Below are 23,740 nucleotides of genomic sequence, written 5' to 3'. Positions count from 1 at the left end.
GAGGACAGAGATCGCCCACTGGCGACAAAGAGTTTGTGTAAACCAGAGATACCTGACCTGACACATCACAGTGTAATGGTGCAACGAAAGCTGCTGCTTTTGGCTCTAACCTCAGAGAAAATATAGTTCTGTGTCACGCAGCAGCAAGTGGGGCAGCACGAGCCACCGGCAAAATATAAACATCATATTCTGTCTTCTAACCTTCACTCCTCCACAGCTGACAAAACAAAACAGATGACGCCGGGGGGTCCATGCCTTCTCTCTGTTACGTCACACGTGTCCGCTAATGGCACACACACGTGCACAAAATCTAACCTTTTCCTCACAACCTTTTGTTTCTGCACCTCTAGCTCGGAAATCGGCCTCTCACAAGCCTGCCTCCCCCTCTCGCTGTTTCCTGACGCCAACGTCAGACAGAGAAATGAGAAAATGACCCAATTACAGAGCAAAGATAAAGTGCGCTGGGAGGGCCGGTGGAGAGGGAGCAGAGGATGATGATGATGGGAAAAAGAGCATGAGGTGGAAGGCGGGAGGGGGGGCCGCGTTTAGACAGTAAAAGGAGCTGCAGTGACATCATCACCACTGGACTTGTGGTCATAAAAGGAGAGGAAGAAGACGATAGAAACAGCAGAAATGGGTTGAGAAATGTGCGTGTTTGGATAAACTGCAACGCCTCCATTCCCCTGTAAAAATTCACACACACTAGTGAGACTCAGAGTGCAAACAGTGACATCCCTCTGTGACAGCAGTGCCAGTTGGCACATAGCTGGATGCTGCAGAAGACGCCTGGCTGCTGCAGTGTCTCTGTTTTCTGCTACCACTGATTCACAGGCAGCAGCTCTGATGCTGTGTAACGACGCGGCACGCAGAGCGTTGCATAATAAAAAAGCCATGCTGGTAAACAACGAGGGCGAGGACCACATCCACCCACTGCAACACCACTGCAACTGTCGCCCAAATACTTGCTCACTCATCAAACCACAGGAATGTCTGTTTCTGACAGGCAGCTGGAGGAACAACATGTGCTGTGGTGTCCAAGTGTGCACACTCACAGATACTGTACATGCAGCATACAAATGCCAGCAGCTAGACTGCACCAAGCTCAGGCAGCCCTAAGGAGAAAACAAACATATACCCTGGTTACAATAACAGTGTGGAAAGACATCCTTGCGAAACTCTTCCTATTGCATCCATGAATTCCTGAGATATGACTCTCCGCCATGGCCATACAGAACACACACACACAGGCACACATACACACACAGAGCTACAAAGACACACACAGTGAACAGCAAGCTAGCAGTCTACTCACAAGTGTTTCTGCATTCTGTTCTTGAATCAGTGGAAAGGCATCCTCTTTCTCTCATCTGTCAAAGGCTTGTCCTCCTCTGCTCTGCTTGTCTTTCTGTCTTTCACCGCCACACTAAAAAGCGAGAGTGGCTGAACACAGAGAGATCTGCAGTGCTGGAACTCTGTCAGTATGCTAATGCCTGGATCTGCTCTGCCTCCCTCTCTGTTTCCCTCCTCCCTCCCTCCGTCATACTTTTCTTCAAGGTCAGTGGGTAGAACTGCTTATTTGACTCCTCCCTTGGTGGACAATTGCTTCCCTCCTCATATCCCCCCCCCAATTCCTCCTACAGGCTGGACACCCGAGCAGTAATTACCATCATGATCCAGATTAACTCCTGGGTGTGCGCTTGTGCTACACTCGGCCAGGCTAGACTCTGCTAGCTGAGCCGGGACGGGACAACACACAGACAGGATTACTGTGTTCAGTTTACTATGTTACTGTGGGACAATCTGCAGGGGACAAGAGAGGGGCAAAGGCAGAGACAGACGCTAATCAGACAGCATGAATATATCAACAACAATACATCTACAAGGACAGAAACATACATGCTTGAGAGAACTGAAAATGCAGAGACTGATAAATGGATGACACTTCGATCAGAGTTACACAATTTATGTGAGGGGAAATGAAGCCTGAAATTAAAGATGATCATTGAGAATTTGAGAAGTACGCTGAATTTGACCTCTAGCTGCAGTGCCGTCCTCTGTGTGTGGACACACAGAGTCTCACACAGAGTCATGGAGGAGACCAGAGTTAAATAGCTTCGGACTGGCAGGAGATCAGACCCAAGAGGACGCAGCTGCAGCAGGAAGTCATCACCTGAACAGTCAACAGTTCTCACTGCTCAGGCGGATACCAGATCATTTCCACTGATTCAAATGCGACATAAATGCAATCAGGCTGTGAAAAGCTCAATGCAGGGACCATCTGAGTGTGTGCACTCTCTAATACTTGCTGAGCTGTGTGCAGTCTGTGGTTGGAGTTCAGGAGCTTTGCTGACCGTTCAGCTGCTTCACTCACTGGCTTTAGATCCTGTGATGGGATTAAAGGGGAGAAGCGTCTGATGGGATGAGACAGAAGTCAATACACGAGCAGGAAGTGCTCCTTCACTACAAGGAGAAAGCCACAACAGGACTCTGAGCTGATGGCACTGACACCAAAGTTGACCCTAGTGAACATTCTACTAATGTACTGTAAGTTACTGCATAAGTACCTCCATTTTCTTATTTTATGACTACTGTTCATAAGAAAAAGATCAAATCACATCCAGTGCACATGAGAAGTACCAGCAATGGACATGACATCATTCATCCCCCGCAAACACTGCATCCACAGTGATTTGACACTGCGTGATCGCACACGTTCCCCTTCATAATTTCATGACATGTTCACAGTTCCTCCAGTAATAGTGATGAGCACATAGAACAACCTTGTTTCAGAGACATCCTTGGGAATTGGTTACATCATTCTCAGCAAAGGGAGCAGTCTTTGTTGTGAGTTGAGCAGATTTGCTTTTCTTGCACTACACTGCCACCCTGTGGGGGATTGTGGAAAGTACAACACCTGCAGTGGCGCTTTAGAGGTTGAATGAATACCTTGAGGTAAGATGATGTGTGTATGATGTGTTTTAGCTATTTAACTCTAATTAAAAAGAATTAAAAGCTCATCACCTTTAGAAAGGAGTTTAATTAAGATATACTGGTGCCTGTCGGGTCTACTAATGTAATGGAGATGATGTGTGAGAACTCAAAGACAATTAAAACAAGTTTCACCGACTGTGTCAACACATCAAACTGACTTATGAGTATGAATTTAGAATCCGAGGACACGCTGAGTGACAATTTTTGTATTTCAAGAATTTTGGAACAGCATGCGCAAAAACAAACAAAAGAAATAGCACAATAATTAAGCATGCAACATCAATCAAACATGGAGTTGGGCCAGCCAACACATCATTTTCACAAAAATACAAGATGTAGAAATAGATGAACAAAACAACACCAGCAAAAAATCAACAATAAAAAAAGAAGTGAGGATGAATGCGCGTGAACGGGCTGTTGTTACAGTACAGGACCAGCAGGTGGAGGCATACAGTGTGAGATTGGTAACACAAAACATGAAAACATCAGGTGAAATGGAAAACCAGAAGTGAGCCCAAGGAAACTCCATACGATGATAAAGTCTGATCACCGTTAGCTGGATGGAATTTCATTTCAGCTTCAACAGATCAGCAGCCATGATGTCACATCCACGTCTTTTACAGTATGAGCTATTGTTGTAATGTAGGTTGGTAATCACAGCCTTCTGTGTGACACAATGAATGACAGTGAAACAGTACACACACATCCCAAGTGCTTCATCTGTTCAGGTGAGTCCGAAAGGCACATCACATCGCACACATGAAAGGATGGGACATCTGGCAACAACGCTGGTGCTCGTGCAGGGAGGATTTACGATCCACCACGTAACACTGGTTCTCACTCCGAGACATATTTTCAAGCCCTGCTTTCAAAATCCATAATTTCCTCTTTTATTTGATTTAAATAAAATATCACTTCAGGCCTCAAAACATCACAGCATGTCAGGGGAGGGTTGTGTAAATGAAAAAGTAACCTAGAATGATTTCCAACCAGTACGATGGCTACGAGACATTTAAGGTGAGCAGAATGACGTGAGGCAAGGTAAATCCAAAGAAATTCAAAAAGCACATAAACAGGACTGCTTTACGTAAACCATAAATGACAAGTACAGTACACTTTTTCCTCCTTCTCGTGCGAACAAAAAGGCAAAGCAAATGTTGAATACTGCATGAAACACACGGTCGTTTAATACGCAGTCCACACAGGTGAATGTTAGAACAGATCACTGGTCTTTATGACTTTCCCACATCAACAGTTCCTCCTCACCATCTATCAAACTGTCTTAACACTGATTTGTCCACACAGAATCTCTTTTTGAAGGACCTGAGCTGTACCAAGTAGTCTGCATACAGTGCATCAAATTACTACCAAATACTGAGTACATACAGTACACCCTAACTGTCAAGTACACACTCCAACTCTTCATTGACTATTTGTAACACATGTGTGCCTGTATGTCTTACACCTGCTTCTGAAGTCTGAAGTTTTGAAGATTAGAGTGATTTCAAGGCCATTTGTCATGATTCTCTCTTAGCTACTGAGCATAAATAAAAATACAGGACATCAACACAAGCTATCATAAAACAAGTATGTACTGTAGGTCAAGAGGTCCAAAAATATCAGCTCAGGGAGTTTTCACACCTGCGCTCTTTAGCCCGGTTAAATCAGACTCTGGGCTGATTTAACTGGGCTCGCTTGGCTTGCTCTGCGTGAGACCGAACCACAGGGAAAACTCTCCATGTTAAAAAATCATCCACTGATTCAGACCAAAGCGCAGGTGTGAAAACATCCCAACTCTGTGCTACTGCCACATGTATGAAAGAACAGGTAGTGTTTATAAGTGTTATTAGTCTCTATGGACGCCGCTTTATGCCTACTGTCTGAACTGGCTCGCTGGCTGTGAACTATGACCTTACTGTAAACTCGTACAGTAGATTGGGTCAGGTGAACTACATCACAGTGTCAAGGCATAGCATGGCTCATCATGGCAGAAAACAGGAAGTAGCACCTGATGGTGATAAAGAGCTTAAGGGCCTGCATTAGAAAACAACAAATACCTGTACGGTAGTTAATGTAATGTAAAAAAGAAAAAGACATTTCTTTAAATGACAAGTGTCTTAGTGGGGGTTTTTCTGTTCAGTGAAGGCAGCATGAGGATGAAACCATGACGCAGAATACTGAGTCCGGAGAAATGCAGCAAAATCTCAAATACGTCCCGAATGTGGATCCACAGTCGCCAGAACTTGGCATGATCCTTCCCTGATCCACAACGAAGTGCAGTCCAGACACGTCATGTCATCTCATTTCAAAAGGTCCAGCACATTTTGTTCATCTTGTTCTTCTTTTCATTACACCATCTCTGATTTGACTCACTGCAGCTGATCTGAGTCTGTACTCTAAAATAGTGTCAGAGCAGTTAAAACCATCCCGTCAGTGACGAGGGCAGCCTCTTCAGGTACAAATCTCTTGCAGCCACCTCTTCTCTTCACTTTAGCAGGACTATCTCTCTGCTGTACACCCTCAGGGACTTCCATGGGAAGTATTGTCAGATTAGGCGAAGCAGGCAGGCAGGGTCAGTGGCATGACTGGTTGGAGCTACAGACCGGAGGCCGGGGCTTCAGCTGTGGTAGCTGGGTACAGCTGCCTGTTTCTGAGACAGACGCAACAGCTCCTCCCTGATGGCCTTGATCAGGGAGGCGGAGGAGTGGGTAGGAGGAGATGTATCCAGGGGCGGAGGGGCTGACAGATAACCCACCCCCGCGGTGTCTAGGTGGACAGGGGGTGCCGAGGGCTCCCTGATACCACTTCTGGGTGTCTGGAAGATAGAGGAGGGCGAGTAGTCAGGACAGTCCAGGAACTGAAGGCAGGAAGGAAGGGTGAACAGATGGAGAAAAAGGGAGAGGAGAAGGGAAAATTGAGAAGAGAATAGAGGAAAAATGTAAAAAACTTTAAAAACAAGTGATAGAACTAGAGAGTGGGAGCGAGAGAACAAGAAGAGCAGCATAGTAAGTAAGTAAGTAAGTAAGAAAGCTTAAGATACATAAGTAGAAAACAGAGAGAACTTTGAGGATAACATTGACAAAAGATCAAAACCAACAATGTCTGTTTCTGAATACTTTCTGCAGCCTGTCTGTTGCTCTCAGCCCCAGAAACATCAGCTCTCACTGGGGATGTCTGGGTCACAAATATGTATAATGTATAATGTTTTCATATAAACAGCTTGTTAATTTCTTAAGACTGATGAGCACTATAGCTTTTAAAAAATGTTTCTCAAACAGTGCATTTGCTGGGGACTATTTTCAGCTGTGGACTGATACATATTTAGTGCTGTAGTGAGTGGTAATTAAAAAATATGGAATAAAGATGCTGCAGCAATTGACAGTATGAGAAAACTAATGTGTTTCTTGCACACTGAAACACCCAAAATAAGAGTATGAACTTTAAAATAAGCGTAATATGAGACCTTTAATGGATAGAAAACCAAACAGTGGCCTTAACAAAGTGAATTTTGTGCTTCACTCACTGCGTCTTTTTCAGCCTCTGTCCTGGAGAAATTATCGTCATGGTAGTGGTTCCAGCCAATGCCTCCGTTGTGGCCTGGAGCAGCCCTGACCCCTGCTGGGTAACCATTCATCCGGCTGGACAATCCCACCTGTGTAAGATGGTGGAGCTGGGCGCCTATACACACGCACACAAACACACACACACACACACACACACACACACACACACACATCACATCAGAGAGACAGTAGCTGACACTCAATCCTCTGCAGCCCCTTTAATATACTTTGATGCAATCACTCCAGCCTGAAAAGCACTCTGTCTCTCTGCTGTGCTGCACTCTCTATGGTGAATGCCAGAATCCATTTCTATTAGTGGAAGTCACATGATGGCAGCATCACGCCAGCTCCTTCAATAATTCAAGAGAGACAAGTCTCTTGGCACACCACCTGGGGTGGAGGTGTGTGTCTGCATTAAGGAACAGTGCTGTGGGCCACAACCAGAAGTGATCTAAAATAAACTGTCTCAACAGGCAAACACTCTGAAGACAGCAAAGCGTTAATTGTTGAAATGTGTCTTTTTCTCATTTCCTATGAAAATGTCTGAAATGAGAGTGAGACATATGCAGATCATTTGCTTGCAGATCAGCACAACATCTGAATCCAGCAGTATCAGCAGCCATCAACACAGCTCTACGGCTGTTCCTGTGCATGTGTACAGTTTCCATTTGTACCTGTAGTTCCCCCTACTGGTCGCGGCCTGGCAGATGAGGGGAGCTCATCAGCGTAGAGGCCCCTGCTGGAATACAAGCTGTCTGGCTGGAGCTGCTCACACTGCCCTGCTGTTTCTCCTGGTGGAAGATAGCTCGAGCCAAGGCCCTGCCTGAAAAACAGAGACGTGGGCTTTCATTCACTTGTGATTTCATGAAAAATGCTTGATGACAAATTTACAGGAATTCTTCGTCAGTGTCGTATCAGCACAGCCTTTAAAATACAAAAGACTGATGTCCCACTCAGCACTTTCTACAAAAGTGGCTGACAGCACCCAATGATACCAATGATAGTCCCACTGTAGTGATAAGTGTTTAATCAAAAGTCCGTCAGTTAGGTCTCCTTTGGCTGCTCTGCTCTGTACACAATGAACCGACTTCATGAAAAAAAAGCTTCTCAATATTTTGTGCTGTGTTATGACATGAATGTGTTGACATTTTTTGGAGGCAGTTAAGAGATCACTGCTTGGACTTCATCCATTAAACCGCTAAAATAAAGATGACTCTTCTCTCATTATTCATGAGGCCCAAGTGACTGGATGCATCTAGAGGAAAACATTCCCACTGGTGAAGTAGAGGAAATCAGGCTGTGCCGATCAATAAGAGAGGTGAACGTCAAATAAGCATATCATTTATTAATTTACACATGAATATTTAATTTTACTCGACTGCTCTACTAACCTTGGTATCAGGCCTTGGACAGAAGGAGGGGGCATGCCCAGCTCAGTGAACCTCTGGGGAAGACAAGGAGAGACACAGAGTGCTTAGGAGAAAGTCAGTAACTATAGTAATGACAGAAAATGGGAAACTAAAGTACATAACCACTAACGCAGTACTGTAATTAATACATAGAGCTTGCAGTGGATGTTGATATTTGTTATGAAAGCAAAGCAGCACTGAGCCAATGTTGCTATGTACAGTGTATTTGGGCAGAGGGTCTCGCTTTGAGAACGGCTGTTGTTTTTACAAAGCATGGTTTTCTTGGATACCCTTCTTTCTTTCTTTTTTTTTTTTTTACAGCTGCACCTTTCCAGCAAATTAAAGCACTGAACCTGCAAAAGCAGAACCAGTAAATAGCTTTTATTGCTCCACTGCTCACTGTTAACTCTCTTTCTGTATTTGTCACCTGGGGTGAACATGTTTGACTATAAGAGACAGAGCGGTGAGTAATGTATGCTGATAGCTGTAAAAATGCATTCAAGTATGATTGAAAAGAATACAAGTGAGGAGTTCAATTACTAGCAGGGTAATTAAGCTGAAGTGAAGACAGGAATATGCTTAGTTGTAGTACCATAGAACAACATAACCATGAAATACTATCTTCTTATTCTTCCACTGAGAGTGTGGAATACGTGGTTGAATCTATAAAATACTGATTAGGTTTTTCAGCAGTTCTATTGCTGACAGCAAGGGCCTCACTGCTAATCTAATGTGAGTGATTCAATTGGCAAAAAATCTTTACAGCTTCCTATAACACTAATATAAGGCTCTACCGTCTTTAAATAACTAACTTCTTTTTCTCTATAAGGCCCATGGGCACTGAAAACCTTTATTTAATCATAGCTCAGCTCTACCCTCCGTATGAATTTCAAAGAGGGGGGCATGCTATACATAACTTCTGCTTTGTCTTTTGGCAGATCTGCTCATAACATGAAACACTGTGAACACAGTGTGTCACCCATGCATAGTATTATGGACTCCAGGCTTAATGTATTAACAACCTGTGGCACTGCATAAACCAGTCTTTGTAAGGTGCTGCTTTGCACAGACCTCTCTTCAAGAGGACTAAATATAAGTACAAAACAAATAGAACAGCAAACACTGAGCTTATTATTCCAGCAGCCTTCAGAGCTGTTATATGACAAACCAGCCTACACTGACAGGAGCTAATGCCGATCAAGCATATGCAGGGTACATTACTGTAGAGTCTTAGGAGCTGTAGATAGATGACAGGGGCTGTAAGGTCGCAGCTCCATGCGGGTGACAGATGGAGGAATACTTAACTAATTAGTTTGCTAAGAGGACATGATTAAACTTGAAGCTATAGGCTTCATGCTGGGAATGAGCTGTAAAACCGGGAAGGGATAGTGAATACAAGGGATTTTACATGTGTGTATTTAGTGGTTTTTCTTTTCTGCTGTTACAAATGTATAGATTATACATTTCTCTAAATCAATCCCAGAACGACAGAATACAGTTTGCAGGAACTTAATGTAGCAAAAGCTTGTACCATGGAGAGCGGTTTGTTGTTAACACATGATCGTGCAAGATGAAAGCAGTATGATTTGATAATGAATTAAATTCATTGAATGGTCAGTACTCTATCAACAGCATCACGTAGATTAAGGGATGACTTCTTACACCAGGGAAAGGGCCCAGAGCTGGGTATGAGGGACCCCAAGGTCTGGGGCCACGGCCTGGGGGGCTGGATGCCGATGGGTTGGTGTTGACCCCAGGGAGAGTGATCCCTGCTGTGCTGCCCTGAGAGGTGGGCGACACTAGGGCGAAGGCATCATCCAGCAGGGAGTGCATCTGTTGCCGTGCCTCCTCAATGGAGGGCTGTGGAGGCATGTAGGGGGGCGGGGGAGGCGCATGGCCTGGAGGAGAGGAAGCAGGACCCAGGAAGACGTCATCGGTGGGGGATGGGCTCCTGTGAGGGGATCCTGGGCCTTGGTCAGGGTCAGACTGGAATGAACACAACATATTTAAGGACAGGCAGAGACGTAGGGGTTACAGTATTTAAGATTGAGCAAATGGCACGATTCTTCTGTACTACTCACTACATAGGCCACGTTGTTAACTCCAGGACACTTTCTGTAAGCAGCATCACTGTCTTCAGTGATGAGGTGGTCTTTGTCTGCGTCCATCATGCTTCCATTCAGCTGCTCCTTCATCCTCTGTTTGGGAGAGCGCCTCCCTCGACCACTGCCAAAAAATGTTAATTCTTAATCTATTTCTGGGATTTTTTTAATTTACTTTAGGCCAGACCAAAGAAATGTACACAGCCCCACACACACCCATCATATTGATCATCCTGTCCAAACAAGTGCAATGACCCATGAGCCCAAACCTTTTTTTGGATCCCATGAAGATGGAGGCCATCTGGGCATCTGGATCAAGGATCTTATCGATCTGTATCTGTGCTTTCTGATAGACGCGGTCCTGGTCCTTTGGATCTGCGGGGCCGCTCGTCACGTCATCCATGGCAGGGAAGTCGTAGTGGCCCTTCCTCTTGGCACGGAGACGTATCTTGTTGCGATGGTGCTCAATCTCTGACTTGTGCCTTAGTGCTACCTGGATCTGAGGAGAAAATGACCTCATTAGACAACAACCTTAAAATCTGCACAGAGTAGATGACCTGTCAATGAGTTAAGACTTCGTCAAGCAGAATGACAATATTTCATACGTATACATTAAACACCGTTCACAGAACGACAGCAGCATCAGACAATAAATAATATCGAGTCTATTTTCAATTCTTCTGTATCTGACAAAAAGTCAATTTGGGCTTGGAATGTTGCAATTTTCTCATGAAACAGAATATTTTACAAGAGTAACTGGCAGTGTTGCCAGTCCTGGGGGATAATTAGCAGTGTGCTTGTTTTCACTCTGCTTAAGCAAGTAAATTAGTCACCTTTTTGACCCAAACCAATTTTTCTGCTTTTATCCAATGTGGTTGCCCTATTTTCAGGAATTTCCCAACAACAAGTGTCATTTGTGCTATTTTGCTCCACCAGTGCCAATAAAAAGGCACTTGACTTGACCTCCTCACGGGCAGATTGTCTTTCATATTTTGGAAAATGCTTTAACAAACCTCTTTGTTGATTTGGTTGGTGTCAGACACTTTGCCATTGATGGGTGGGCTGTGCAGCGGTGGCACAGGCATGGGCTGCATGGCGATAAGCTGCACTTTGTTGGGGAGTCTCCTGTTTGCATCTGCGGCACGAGACATCCGATCAACATGTTCAAAGATGGAGGCCGAGGACAGCTGCTCGTTTGCACTGTTTATGGGAGGAGGACCTGAGGACGGAATCAAGAAAGTGAAAAACAGGTCTCAACTCAGACAGCAAAGTGTAGTTACTGCAAGTCTAAATGCTAACATTCACTTAAACTAGGAGACAGAGCACAGACGACTACTGTGAAACATTTACCTTTTTATTAACTTGACATAACTATATTTGAAATACGGCTTATAACAAAAGCGAGTAAATGTTTCCGGTGGTAACAGAAACAATGATTTCCATTTGCAAAAGCTGAACTCCATTTCAAACAATGGCTTTGCTTTTATTTGTGAAGTTGATTGTCTCTACACTGTGACTGACAGCTCAGCAGACAGTGATGGATGGTGAGAACAAGCCGAGCACAAAACTACCACACAGACAATCACACAGACACAGCTGCTGCAGGTCAAGCCTGAGGTCTATGAAGACACAGATGGAAAGACGGCAAACTCTTACCAATTCTATTCTTGCCTGCAAACCGCAATAGAAAGGAAAAAAAAGTTTTATTGGGGCGAAGGAGATCAAATAAAGCACCTATGACAGACGTGGTTACTGTACCCTGACAATAAAAATAAAAGCCTAGTGAACTGAGGTCTGGTCCCAGCGAGTGCTGTTTAAACTTTCAGACATGAAAAGAAAAATAAATGAGAAGTGGAGAGACAGAGGGAAAGGCAGGCAAGTCATCTGGGAGGATACATTTCCACAGCTGATAAAAGCTTTTCGTCTGGTGTTGTGAAGCTCATTAATCAGAGAAAAGAAAGGGAGGGGCTGCTTCTGATGAGCAGAAAACACACGCTGATCCAGACATGGGTTGAATCAGCATAAAGAAAGACGGTGCATTACATAATACTGAGTGTGTCTCACATATAACCAACTTGTAAACACTGTGGCAGAGCATATACAGTCCCAGGAAGATTTATCAATAACAAAACAGAGCCCATTCCTCTGTATGTGAGTCAGGCTGCAGTCTGTGTGCCTGACTGCCTCTGGCTCCAGCATGTAGTCTCTGAGTGACATTGCAGGCTTGCATCTATCAACAAGCTGTCAGATAGAGTAACTTCAGCTATGTTTTCTCTCCTATTCTCTTCTCCCTCCTCTGTCTGGACTTTTCTCAACCACTGAATAGAGGTTGAAAGAAGTGTTTGGCTTACCTTCACTGTCCCCCTCTGTAATCTTTATGTCACTACACACTGCACTTTTCCTCAGTCTTTCTCTGCTTTGTCTTTTTTCACTTCACATTCTCCCCTGCCCTCAATCTGGCCCTCTTGTCTATCAAATCATGCCAGCTTGAGCTCCTCTTGCTTTATCTCTTTATGTCCGCACAATCCCTTCAGTTTCCTTCTTCCCCTCCCCCCTCATATTCACTCTCTGTGTTTGGAGGAGTGGTGCGAGTGTTGCCAAGGCCACTTGCCATTTAAAACATTGATGGGGACCTTACGAGTCTGCTTGCTGTCGCTGGGTGTGGCGTGGGCTCTCAGGTTCTCCTCAGTTGATTCACGTTCACTGGAACGGTCACTTACCACAGAGTCTCCGTCTGACGGCGAGATCCTACCCAGAGAAGACACACATGAATAATAGAAGCCCAAGAACACACTAAGCTTGTAATGCTAAATGCATAAAGGTATTTCCACTGACAGAATGATTAAATTCCCAATTAATTTGTCTTTGACAGATATCAAGTGAGGAGAAACAATTAATGTCAATCCCACACTCAATAACAACTGCTATAATGTACGATACTAGTTAAGTTAGTAATAGTAGTCTTTTGACATCATATGTCTATCAGCCACAGCATTTATTTATTCAAACTACTAAACATAGTATGTGCACGTATCCTGACTTAATATAAATGACATATAGATGAACTGACAGAATGCAAGACTGAAGATCCCTCACAGTCTGGTGCATGAATAATTGATCTGAGGATCTGTTGAAAGCTTTCGTCTGGTTAGCTGAACTGCGACGAGCGATGTAAAAAACAAGCTCTGTTAAATGTCTAAATAAATATCCTAATATCTGTGTCACGTATCACATATCACTGAGTAAAACACTATTGACTGCTAATGTAAAGGAGCTCTTTCTGGTACTTTTTTTGAGCTCTTTCTGGTACTTTTCTTATACATAAGGTAACCCTAACCTGATGACAGCATAACCTATATAGACATAACCTGATGTAATTTATTGTTCCCATTTCTTTTTATTCATTTGAACACTGTCACGAACACTTTCTCAGGCTCCTGCCCTGTACTGTGAAGGAGCACTTACCTTCCTCGTCTTCGACCGCTGCGGGACGCCTTGGTGGAGGAGGCAGAGTTTTTAGATATAGGAGTGGGAATCTCCCCATTCTCAGATGGGCTGAGAACATCTTTAATGGACACAGGCAGGGGACCAGGGCCAGGCCCTGGTGGGACGGGCTCCTGAATCACCATGACATCATCCTTACTCTGCTGGCCAAGGTGCAGCTTGGCAAAGTCAAAACCTTTCACACTGGGAGCCTGCAACTGAGGACAAGGGCAGAAGTTACAGAGGCCAGACCGGGTGTGAGGACAGATGAACAATACTGGAAACATCCCATCATCTTTAAGAGGAATCATATTCAATGTGACATTGACTGCCTGTGGCAAATAAGCAGCAAGTTCAGACTGGGGCTGTCCAAAGATGGTGCACTGAAATTCTCTCCAGACCAAGAGTTGTGAGTGAGTGAAGCAACATCCAGATAGATAGATAGGTTCTGAGTACATAATTAGGCTGAATGACCGATGAGTATGTGTCCACAAGGGCGACTCAGACAGGTAGACATGAATGAATAAAGAGAAAGAATATGAGAGAGGGGGCAGGGAGAGATGTTGGAAACATTAAGCTGCTTCCTTTCCTTTGTGCTGTTGGGGGATGGAGGCAGTGAAACTATTTGAGTGTAAAGCCCTCTGGACTTTCCACAAGCAAAGGAGTAAAGAGAGGATGTCAGATATCAAACTCTGCTCCTATGACACCGAAATGTGTATACATGAGTAGGCTAAGAGTGACATGAACCATTCCTGTTAATTCTCTGAATTATACATACACTCACTGGCTTTATTGGTGCAAAATTGTCTGGCTTAGGAGAGGCTTGTTGGTATAAAACTGCTAATCCAGTGTGATGCTTGCCAGTATGAAACTGCTAATCCAAAGAGAGAAAGAGAGAGAGTGTGTGTCTGTGCGTGTGTGTGCTGCTCTCCCCGGCATAGAAACAAGGCCAGTCATTGAATGGGAAAGCATTCAAAACTTTGCAGCTGAAACAGTAAAAGCCGTTTCATTCTAATTAACACTGAGACTGAATGAAAGAAAACACACAGCTACTGATATCGCCCACACATTATACTCACTCATTACTGCTTAGCCTGGTCTAATGGTAAATTGGAAAATCACACCAGTTCATACACGCAAAATGACGACTATAAATCTACTACTTCACAGCACAGTGACACGGTACTATCCCTCAGGATAATCTAAAGACTATAAACACACCAATAGAGTGCTGCAGGAATGAGTCCTGAAACCCAGAAATGAGCAAGCATTGTTGCACTTCCAGGTCACTCTAAACTAAAAAAGTGTCTTGAATGGGTTTTTGGTTAGATGCCTGAAATAAGGTCTATGGTTAAATACAATCTTCAGATATGTTCAAGTCTTGTTCTATGAAATAAAATACATCAGTAAATTCCCCACTTGGGAATTTTTCTTGCACAAACTATTCCAATTCAATTTCAGTTTATTGTAACGTTTGTATACAGTAAAATGAAGCAGGAAGCTTTGTGGAGGGGGCGCTGAAGCCATGCAATTGGCCTTCTGTCAAGGGAACCAGGTGATGCTAACTGTGTTAGCCTACAAAACTGCGTCATCCCTGCAGCACAATATACTTCAATCCACAGTGAAATCCACCAGAATGTGAAAAACTGGATTTTCTGTGTCTGGACATCACAAACAGATAAGGGAGGATCCTAATATCTATTATCCAAACAAGCACTAGTCACTATGGCTACTGAACAATATACCTCCTCCTTGGCTGTCTTCCCTTTAGCTACCACTTTCACTCTGTCTTCTTTCTTCATCTTCCCTGTTTTCATTGTCATTGCTTTGCTCCCTTGTCTTCTTTGCTCTTCTGGTTTCATTCTTTTCTTTTTCAAGATTTCATCTTTGTCTTCGTCATCTTCCTCCTCCTCCTCTTCCTCCTGCTCCACCTCATCCTCCTCCTCTTCTTCTTCCTCCTCCTCCTCTTCTTCCTCCTCCTCACTGCTCATACTCTGTTTGCTCTTGGGAAGAGCTACTGGCCTCTAAGCAGAAGCAATGATGGATAGCATAAATACTTGGAGTGATGACGTTATTGTCTCTGTATCTGACATAACTGAAAATATTAAAACCCGGACTTTTAACTATTGACTGCTTCGCATAACTAATATGCAAAATTCAAACAACTGCTTCTCAGACAGCAGACACACACATAAACTACATCTCATCTTCTAGAAACCACCAGACACTGCTCTGTACCTTCCCTCTTTTAACCTCCTTCTCTTCCTCTTCTTCCTCTTCTTCTTCCTCATACTCCTGTTCTTCCTCCTCGTACTCCTGCTCACTAAAATCTATATCCTTTTTAGTTGGAGGGAGTGTCTGGAGAAGGGAGGTCCTTGATTCTCTGAATGAGGTAGTGGACTGAGAGAGGGGGAGTGGTATTAAGTGACAGAGGATTGTGTTAAGCAGAGAGGGCAGGCGAAGTGGTAGTTACTTCTGCACATTAGACTCATTGTATGAGCCCAGTGTGGAGGGTTTCCTTCACAGCTCAGCTCAACAGGAAAAAAAATGCCAAAGCCAGACACAGGCAGAAAGTTCTACTAGCAATTTTTGAATTGAAGCTGTATTCGTGTGTCAGCAACACAGCAAGTACAGAGCTCTCTGCTACTGTTGGTCAGGGCAGGACAGTATAGATGGCACACACCTGTGCATTAGCCCTACATCTCTCCTTCACTTTAATGTAGCTATCATAAATAAAGCATCACACATGATGAACTTGATAAGTTTGAATGAAAAAAAAAAAAAACCTGCATGATAGCTGGGCTATGAAATCTTTGGAGCTATCTTTGGAATTGGTGTTACTTTCAGTACTTCACCTGTTCCTCTCAAAGTGAACTAATATATGTCTATATAGCCATATCAATTAAGTTTAAAAATATTTTATCTATCAGGATGTACAGTATCTCAAAGTGGGACCTCAAGGAGAACACTTGTGTCAAAAAGAAAAAAGACAAGCTTTTCAACTGTCACCAACTCAAGACAAAATGAGACAGAGGGGAACTGAAGGGCAGTGTTGTTGTTGCTTTAAGCAAAACTGTACCTCAGAAAACCTCAAAAATGGTTTGAATGAAATAAAAGAGCAGCTCATCTCCTGTATTAGCGGTATCATGACTTCTAATCAGGCTCATGTCCTTTAATACGTCTCCACTGGGATCATTAAAGTTTAACTAATCCCTTCTAAAAGGAGAAACGCTGAAGTCCAGCACATTCACGGCAATGACAGATACACCTAATTAATTAACAGTTCATTTGGATTTGAAAGTGCTCCCATCTTTCAGGCTTTCCACATCTGCTGATTTGAAGCTTTCACACAGTAATGCTTGGAAAACTACTTTGACCATCAACATAAGAGCATCGTGTAACCTTAAATACATACATGAGTTATTTATGTACAACAGAGTGATTATCAATGTCAAACAACTATGTTTGCCCTTTTTTATGAAAGTTTTAACTTTTGTTAAATCAGATGCGGCAGAGATTTAAAGGAACGGTGTGACATTTTGGGAAGTGTGCTCATGAGGTCGATGACATTCTCATATCTGCACAGCAGGGCGACACAGCCAGCCCGACTGACTCCAAAACTTCAAAAACACCAGCATCTATAAAGCTTGCTAAGTAAATGTTAAATCTTGTTTGTCTAATCTGAACACACACTGAAATTTAAAACCACAAGCTGTGTTTTACAGGGACTTACATAACGGAACTATTTCCCTCCAAAACTGTCAAACTAACAATTACAATGTCACATAATAACAGCTTCATTTTTGAAACCTGCTGAAATTTTGTTTTTCTTCTTGATGACTAATGTTACAATTGTGATTGTGCAGTGAATTACTGTCAACTTACATGGTTTAAATATGCCATTTAAAGAATGAACTGTAGATCTGCTATGACTTTAAAACACTGACACAACAAAGTCCGGCATGAAGTCGGACACTGTACCGTACAACAGCGATCGGACTCTACCTTCTGTCTCTGCTGGATGGAGGTCATGGCGTCTGGCTGGAATTCCAGCTTGTCAGTCCGACACAGTTTCCAGTACAGGATGGAAATAATGACGATGACCACAAGGAGGGGAATCACCACCCCAATGACGATCCACGTGTTGGTGTTCTCTGTGTCAGAAGATGAGGACACCACCTTCTCGACAGCTACAGAGGAAGAGATTGAAAATATTTAGTTGAGGCACAAATATGCACCATACTGAATCATTGCGTTTGTGTGTGTGGCTCAGTATTTCGAACATTTCCTTTTATTCCCTTTAAGGATATTCACAAACGCCTTGAGACTGCAAAGCTAAACATGCGGCATCACTGGCTGTTGTCTCACTGCTGTAATCTTCAATGCAGACCTTCATTCGTTTTAATTAACACTCATTTCATCCCTTGGGAAAGCACCAAAAGAGAACACAGTCAGCTCAGACACAGAGCTCCCTTGAGGGGATCTCATTAGGCCTTCATCCCTTGTTTAGATTCTTAATGAGGAAGACAGACTTTTGGTACAACATGTACAGGCGGAGGTAATTAGCTCAAATGATACTATAAACATACAAAGGAACACATGGAGCCAGGAGTTAGCGTGTGTCTTTTTTTTTTTTTTTTTTTGTATTATTAGGAAATCATGAACAGTTTTCCTGATATTTTGTCCCTTCTCTTTCTTTCTGTATTACTCTGTTCCAACACCTATTCAGCTCTATTTTGCTGAGTGCAACTTGACCTTGAAAAGTCATACACCAACATACATACATATATATCAAACATATATATGTGTGTGGGTGTGTGTGTGTGTATATATATTTATATATATATATATACACACACACACACCCATGTCTTTGCTGTCCTCGAACCCCAGTTATTCACAATGCTAGAGGTACTCACGCTGTGCCAAAATGCCCTGGACACGATATCCCAAGACGATAGCAGCCCTTTGAACATCCATGCTGTTGAGTAGGTTGGCTGCTTGAACTGCAGGCATCCTCTGACCACTGGGACCCTCCACAAAATACACTAGTTCCAAGGGATGGTCCACACCCACCAGCCGGCTCGCACTTACAACCTGGGAGGGGCAAAGCAAAAAGGCACAGTGTGTCATTTGTGCAACGTCTGCATGAAATCATGTTAATGCAGATATTAAAAACTTTTTTTTTTTTTCAACAGTTCAGATGAAGTGAGTGCCAGAGAGACGTACAAATGCACATAAACTCCATGAAGCCATAATCCGTGAAGCCACCGTTTGTCATCAGAGCAACTTTCATCCATGTCTGAGTACTCCTGAACTGGGCTCAGCTACTGGAGTATGAATATTTCCCTTTGAGACAAAAAAGATTCGTTTCCCATAAAAATTCAGGATATTTGGCAAGACCAGAGTTTGACAGCATCCTAGACTTCAAGAAAATGTGTATGGGGCCATTAGGATAGTGGAATAATGTGGAAATATTCATTGTTACACAGAACACATTGTCTATGTGGAAATGATGCCAGAGCCCTGTATTCCTTGCCTGTCATACAGTTACACAGAGCTATCACTCAGTTCAAATGGATCAAAATCTTAATTAGTTGTGTAACGTGTTTTCATTTTGACGTTACCATCTGTAAACGTTTCCCCCCTGCAACATTTGTGACTAAAAGACAGAGCTCAATTAACTGGAAAAGATGTGCTTCCAAAAATGAACACAGGATCCATGGAGGATGACGTACTACACTCTCTACAGTAAAAATAGGATGTGTAATGAAGGCCCTAATGAGCAAAGTGTCACAATTTCAATAAAAAAGATGACTTTTTAATGGAGAGTGTGCTACCTCATTTTCTATAAAACCCTGCAACATTACTCATTTTTGAGTTTTTGTGACTGCAGAAACTACAATTCAGACACCGACTATTTCCCCTCCTTAGCTGCCATATGCTGTGCTGAAACTTGCTGTACCAGCCTCTGATACAACATCCCTGTGAAACTACACATTCAAGGGTTCACACTCTGATTTGCACCTTTTTTTAATAGCAGTACATGTTCACATTCACTTAATGTCATTTGGCACAGAAATAAGGTGAAATATTTTAATTGTACTGTATGTATTGTACAATTTAACATGACACATAGCTGTACTTGTAATTGCTGTAAGTCCTTTTACATGACCGTTTTGTCTTTGTCTATTAGTTTTATGTGGAAAAAAAGCCTACATGTACTGACACACATGCACAAATATCTTCTGATACCACACTCATGGTATATCAACTTGCATTCTTGTATTCCCATTAGAGTATTCATTGTGTAAATATTCTTCTATGTTGTCTAATATGTCTGAGTGTGACTGAGTGTGACTGAGTGTGTGTGTGTGTGTGTGTGTGTGTGTGTGTGTGTGTGTGTGCATTCTCCCACTGGGTGCCCTGAGGCACAGTGCAGTCTGCTGTCTGCATTACTGGAAAGAGTAAAGCGCAGGTCATGCCTGGGTTGACACAGAAAAACGGCTGGGCAGGCTCCCTCATCCAGGGTCTAATCCAGTCCATGCACGGTTATTAGAGTGGAAAGATGGCAGTGTGAATGTGTGTGTTATTGTACGACCCCAATTCAGCCTCCTCTTTTATCTGTGTAGGCAGACTCATAAGGTATTCTCATAGGTGACAACACCACACTGATTCTGCCATGATGGTCTAGGGCATCTGCTTGAGATATATGTGTGTCTTGGGGTGTGTGTGTGTGTGTGTGTGTGTGTGTGTGTGTGTGTGTGTGTGTGTGTGCGTGCACACAAGAGTGAGACATTCTTCTGAAGTTCGGATGCTCAAAGTCACCTCACTCTCATTATATCCAGTCAAAGTGTGAAGAAAAAATCATTACTAGCCTCCTTAATGATGGTATCCTATCAAGGCTAGAAGGAGCACAAGCACATAATGAGGCTTCTACTGTACGTATAGCTCACATTTATATTTGTGACCGTGGAAAATACAATTTTGAAAGCTAGAAAGGATGCCAGAACCTAAAATTAGAGATCTAATTTTAACACAGACACAGACACTAAAGTTTGACCAACATGGTCTTTTGTTTTCCTAACCGCTTTGTGGGTTTTAGATAACAATGCAGGAGGCAGAAAGGTCAGACAGCATCAGGCTGCTACTCCATCCATGGATGATATTTATCACTCTGACAGCCCCCTGTTTAAAGACCACCGAATGCACTTAGACTGCACGAGGTCAGATCAAATATGCATCTCTCGTCTCCCATAACAAGTCTCTTTCACCTGAGTGTTTTGCTCTCCCTGTTCCTCTGATTTCTGAATCCTTAACCCACCCCCGTCTCTGTATCTCTCCCACCATCATGTCTACCCTCTCACCAACAGAGACGCACTCTTAATCATCTCAGCTGCACAGATACAGACAGGAAAGAGAAACAATTAATAATTGATCTGCTCTTAGCAGCTCTGTGGCTGACGGGAGCTCACATCCAGTAACAGGACCAGAGAAATGAGGAAGAAGAGAAAGAACAAGGACTCATGAGGTTGTGGTCTTTCAGTGGCCTGCCCCTGGGCTGAATGGGATGCTGTTGCCATGGAAACAGAGCCCTATCCTGTCCCCTTTGAGATGAGCAGAGCAGGTGCGGGGCGAACTCACAAAAGCTAGTGCCTGATTAGTAAAGCAGTAAGGCTTTCAGTGGTTGCAAACACTGCAACACACATAATGAGGCCTCAGTACTCGGCCAAGGTGGTCAGAGAGAGCTTGCAACAGGGAATAATGATATGAATGGTACAAGAAAGGAAGCTTTTTCAAGATGCACTGCGTAATCATTAACAAACATCCTGTTAAAGAGTTTTGAATGCTTTGTTGTGAAATTAACAAGAAATTAAACTGGTCATTCTACTGTATACTGTTTCCAGAGAAACGCACTGCAAACGCTGCATCTCAGTTTAATAATTTACAGCCAAGTGTTGTTTTTCAAAATTTGGATTTATTTTAAAACAAGTAAAATTTGCTTGTTTCTATTTGTGAATTTAAAAAAAGACAAAATGTTGAAATAAAGGCAACAAACTTTTATTTCATGCAAGTGAAATTATCTACCCTGGTTGCCTTTTTTTTTTCTTCTTACATGAAATGACTCCACAGTACTTACATTTCCTGTGAGGCTTGATAGATTTTGCCCTGTATGTATTATCTTCTCCAAGGGCTATGTAGCTGTGAATACAATCACTGGGTAGTGAATAATCCTATTCAAAGATACAGTACCTGAACACTGCTGTTGCCTATGGCGGTGGCTCTCTTTACACGTCTGACTAATCCCATCGCCTCCCCGACTAACATGGCCACTCGCCGCTCCATGTTGGCTTGGAAGGTCCTCTCACCCACTTTCTGGTCCAGCACACCCAGGAGCACTATGCACACAGACAAGAGTATGTCAGTACAAAGGGTCTAAAATTTTAGTAGGTGTAGCAGCTTTTCACAATGCCAAGAACTGAAACCATCATACCTGTTCTAACCCAGGAGGAGCGAAGCAACTGGCTGGTGTTCAACTCCGGATAATGGAAAGCTGTTGGAAAAAGTATAAAATTATGCTAAAGTGGAGTAAGGTTTAGCCCAAGTTCATTGTTCATGATCAGAATCGCAAAACACACCAGATACCAGCGGTGACATCTGAGGAGGTGAAAATATCTAAAATGTAGAGAGACAGCCATGTGATACTCACGCTCAGCAATCTGCAGTACAGGAAAGCCCATGTAATAGCTGAATTCCACCACTGTGAGCTTCATCAGAGCTCCGCTGACATCTGAGCCCATCACATAGCCCCTTGAACCGCGTACACAGAAGGTGATGTCCACTGGGTTCCTCACTAGCTGTTGTCCCTGATATTTAGGAGCAGCCATGGTGATGTTTATAATCTACAACACAATTAGACAAAGATGCACTGTTCAGATAAATACACAACAATATGGAGAAAACATTTTTCATTCTGATGTTGTAGCTCTGGGAAAGCTACAAAAGATTTACAATGAAGTTCCCAATCTGAGAATCACTGGCTTCAGTGATTGGAAAGTAGAACAAAAAACTGGGCAGTGAGGCCTGTTTGCTAGCTGTTCATGAAACATTTCCACAATGAAACAAATGCTTCATTTAATCCTTCTATTTATTAACTGAAAGCCATCAGTATAATGGGATTACACAAAACTCTTTATTAACAAACAGTGAGCTTTTTTAATACTCAACAACTAGAGCATGAACTCCTTCAAGTGCAAGCATCCAAGTGAAGTACCCTGGGGTCTTGTTCATGAGTAATGATGCAACGGAGAATGAGGTGGCCAGAAGGATTGGTGTGGTGTCCACAGTGACAGTAATGGTACCCAAAGAGCTGAGCTTGCAATGCCTTAAGTCTCACCTATGGTTATAACCTCTGCATTGTGACCGAAAGACTGAAATTGTGAATATGGGTGGCTAAAATGAGCTTTGCTGAGTGTCTATGCTCACAGGGTGCTCGGATAACCAAATGACGCTTGTACTCTCTTTGTGTTGGAAGGACCCAACTGAGGTTCTCTAGGGATCTCACCAGGATGAAACCCAACAGTAAGAACTGCAGAATACAGATGGGCAGAGTGACGTCTGGGCTACAATGCTTACTATGGTGATATCGCCACCCAGCCAAATAAATTACAGAATATAGATGTATGGATAGATTGAGCATGAATCTGATTCTGTCAAACCAAACTAGTAATTTAGCTCTTATAGTGAAGTGATCTTAATAAACTAGTTTTGCCCCCAGGCACCATTTCTGCCACCAGTCATTTACTGAAATCCAAAAGCCTCAGTCACTGTGATTAAACACAGCAGCCCATGTTTGCAAAGCAGTATCACAATCAAAGGCAGCCTACACTGCAGCAATCACTGCAGGCATCCACTGGTAAAGTGAATGGAAGTCGACAGGGCCAGCTCAGTCAGCAAACAAGCATCTTGCACAAATAGAGTGGCAATCCAAGTTTGTTTGTTTGTTTTTTACTATCTTTCTATGAAAAATAACCTTCTTCCTTTTTCAGACAGACAGATAATGAAATATGTTTAGTAAAGCCATAGTGTCCACTGGAGGTAGGCAGCTCTGACAGACCAGAGCTGTGATGGTGAGGGCTCAGGTTATCTACGGCTCTATGATTTCCATGATGCAGAAAACACAGATGGAACT

At 43.1% G+C, this 23,740-nt stretch overlaps 2 protein-coding genes across 9 annotated transcripts in view; both read right to left on the bottom strand.

Annotated features, from left to right (window-relative positions):
• mical3a (microtubule associated monooxygenase, calponin and LIM domain containing 3a) overlaps positions 1-1,515 on the bottom strand; it is a 91,825-nt gene extending 90,310 nt beyond the window's left edge. For all 5 annotated transcript variants that reach the window (XM_076732921.1, XM_076732922.1, XM_076732916.1 and 2 more), the window contains exon 1: positions 1,313-1,515. The gene's annotated coding sequence lies outside the window, so the exon portion shown is untranslated. The remainder of the gene's footprint in view (positions 1-1,312) is intronic.
• A 1,519-nt stretch (positions 1,516-3,034) lies between these two features.
• LOC143322022 (UPF0606 protein KIAA1549) overlaps positions 3,035-23,740 on the bottom strand; it is a 37,425-nt gene continuing 16,719 nt past the window's right edge. The window contains exons 7-22 of one of the 4 annotated variants that reach the window (XM_076732866.1): positions 22,259-22,451; positions 22,043-22,102; positions 21,802-21,947; positions 18,468-18,645; positions 17,554-17,738; positions 13,531-13,766; positions 12,677-12,813; positions 11,722-11,736; positions 11,079-11,284; positions 10,335-10,564; positions 10,045-10,189; positions 9,626-9,949; positions 7,946-7,998; positions 7,229-7,377; positions 6,515-6,669; positions 3,035-5,806 (exon numbers count right to left, since the gene is read on the bottom strand). In XM_076732866.1, the coding sequence (XP_076588981.1) occupies positions 5,609-5,806; positions 6,515-6,669; positions 7,229-7,377; positions 7,946-7,998; positions 9,626-9,949; positions 10,045-10,189; positions 10,335-10,564; positions 11,079-11,284; positions 11,722-11,736; positions 12,677-12,813; positions 13,531-13,766; positions 17,554-17,738; positions 18,468-18,645; positions 21,802-21,947; positions 22,043-22,102; positions 22,259-22,451 (2,610 nt within the window). In that variant the 3' untranslated portion in view covers positions 3,035-5,608. Of the gene's footprint in view, positions 5,849-6,514; positions 6,670-7,228; positions 7,378-7,945; positions 7,999-9,625; positions 9,950-10,044; positions 10,190-10,334; positions 10,565-11,078; positions 11,285-11,721; positions 11,737-12,676; positions 12,814-13,530; positions 13,767-17,553; positions 17,739-18,467; positions 18,646-21,801; positions 21,948-22,042; positions 22,103-22,258; positions 22,452-23,740 lie in introns of all 4 variants that reach the window. The other 3 variants (XM_076732865.1, XM_076732863.1, XM_076732864.1) reach the window with 3 other exon arrangements.

Source organism: Chaetodon auriga, chromosome 6 (genome assembly GCF_051107435.1).
Source record: "Chaetodon auriga isolate fChaAug3 chromosome 6, fChaAug3.hap1, whole genome shotgun sequence".
NCBI lineage: Eukaryota > Metazoa > Chordata > Actinopteri > Chaetodontiformes > Chaetodontidae > Chaetodon > Chaetodon auriga.
Note: the sequence above shows the minus strand (reverse complement) of the source record. Positions and strands in the feature narration are given on the sequence as shown.